The following is a 1412-nucleotide window of genomic DNA, read 5'->3' as shown; positions in this document are numbered from 1 at the left end:
GCTTGGGAGAACGTTATGAAGACGCAATTGACTCCCAACAGCGTGAAGAGGCTTCGGAGGGAGCGCCGCGGATTTGGGGCGACTTTCTTGATTCCTTCGGCGAGCCAAAGGCCTTGGTCGCTGCCGGTTGGGTATCAATGCGTCTACGAGTCCTATTTTCGTGACGATATGAAGCTTTGGTTCCCAATTCCCCGACTAGTTACGGCATACACGAGGCACCGAGATGCAGCGATAAGTCAATTTTTGAATGGTTCGTGGCGTATTACAGTTGCTTTGATGGTTATGGCTGCTGAGATCGATACCTCGCTGAGCGTTCGTACCTTTGAAGAATTGACGTCCGTCAGTTCGTTGGAGGATGGCCTTCTATCGATAAAAATGCGGCCAAGCTACAACGTGATAGGGGGCATCCTAATAAGACGCTCGATTGGCAGAGGTCCTATTTCTATGTTAAATGCGACGATGACTACCGTGTCTTGTGGAACATTTTGCTTGGTAGAACGCTTTCGTTAACTCGTTTGATTTCTTCGCGTACTAACTGCTTTCTATTTTTGCTGTCTTTTTTCTTTGTAGCCGACCATCCGACTTCTCGTGAATACCCGGAAGAGTTTCTTGCCAACGCTCGTGCTATCGCGAGACTCGCTCAAGAGCATTGGGGGAATATTTCTTGGGAGAGGGTTCACCGTTCGATCGACCGTATTTCCAGGAGTAAGTCCTTTTCTTTTTATATGTCACGCTGTGGGCTTCTACTCTCTCCTTGATGAATTTTTTTTTTTTACATATCCTTTGCAGGGGAATGGGATTCGAGTTACCTTCCGTCGGTTAACAAGACCAAGAGACGTATTTCGCTGTTCACCGGTGAAGAGCAGAAGAAGATCAACGCAGCAAGGAAGATGACGGGCCTTCCGTACCTGAGCGCTATGATGGCGGGAGAGCTTGGCTTGTCGCATGCCGAGCCGTTGGTGCCTCCCAACGAGTTGGCGACTGATGACGTGAACCTCGCGAGTTCTGACCATCGCGAGTCCTCGCTTGGTGTTGTTGCCGCTGCTCCTAAGAAGAAAAAGAGCAAGAAGAGAGCCCATGACGAGCCGCCTGTCAATGATGATCGCGAGACTCTTCCAAAGGGAGGCGATCGTTCGGAGGGTGCAGAGCCGTCGACTAAGAAGAGAAGGAAGAAGAAGCGAAATCTTTGGAGGATAGCATCACGGGTCAAGACAGCGAAATTGCTCGCCCCTCTGCTCCATCTGATCCGACTGACGGGCCCTCTCTTAACTTGGCCCTAGCGGATGAACCTAGGAATGTCTCACCCGAGGTTCCGCTTCAGAAGAAAAGGTCAAAGCAGACTGGTGAGCAAGGGACGACCAAGCGCCAAGTTTCCCCCGTTGCTATTTCATCAAACCCTTGGACGTCGGTCC

General features: G+C 50.6%; 1 protein-coding gene across 1 annotated transcript in view; it reads left to right on the top strand.

Moving 5' to 3' along the window:
- Window positions 1-15: 15 nt before the first annotated feature.
- The window catches only part of LOC106314364, a 2145-nt gene continuing 748 nt past the window's right edge, over window positions 16-1412 (top strand). Inside the window, exons 1-3 of the mRNA XM_013752243.1 lie at window positions 16-433; window positions 571-705; window positions 790-1205. Of these exons, the coding sequence (XP_013607697.1) occupies window positions 16-433; window positions 571-705; window positions 790-1205 (969 nt within the window). The remainder of the gene's footprint in view (window positions 434-570; window positions 706-789; window positions 1206-1412) is intronic.

Source organism: Brassica oleracea, chromosome C9 (genome assembly GCF_000695525.1).
Source record: "Brassica oleracea var. oleracea cultivar TO1000 chromosome C9, BOL, whole genome shotgun sequence".
NCBI lineage: Eukaryota > Viridiplantae > Streptophyta > Magnoliopsida > Brassicales > Brassicaceae > Brassica > Brassica oleracea.
The sequence above is the reverse complement of the archived record's forward strand: the minus strand, read 5'-3'. Positions and strand labels throughout refer to the sequence as shown.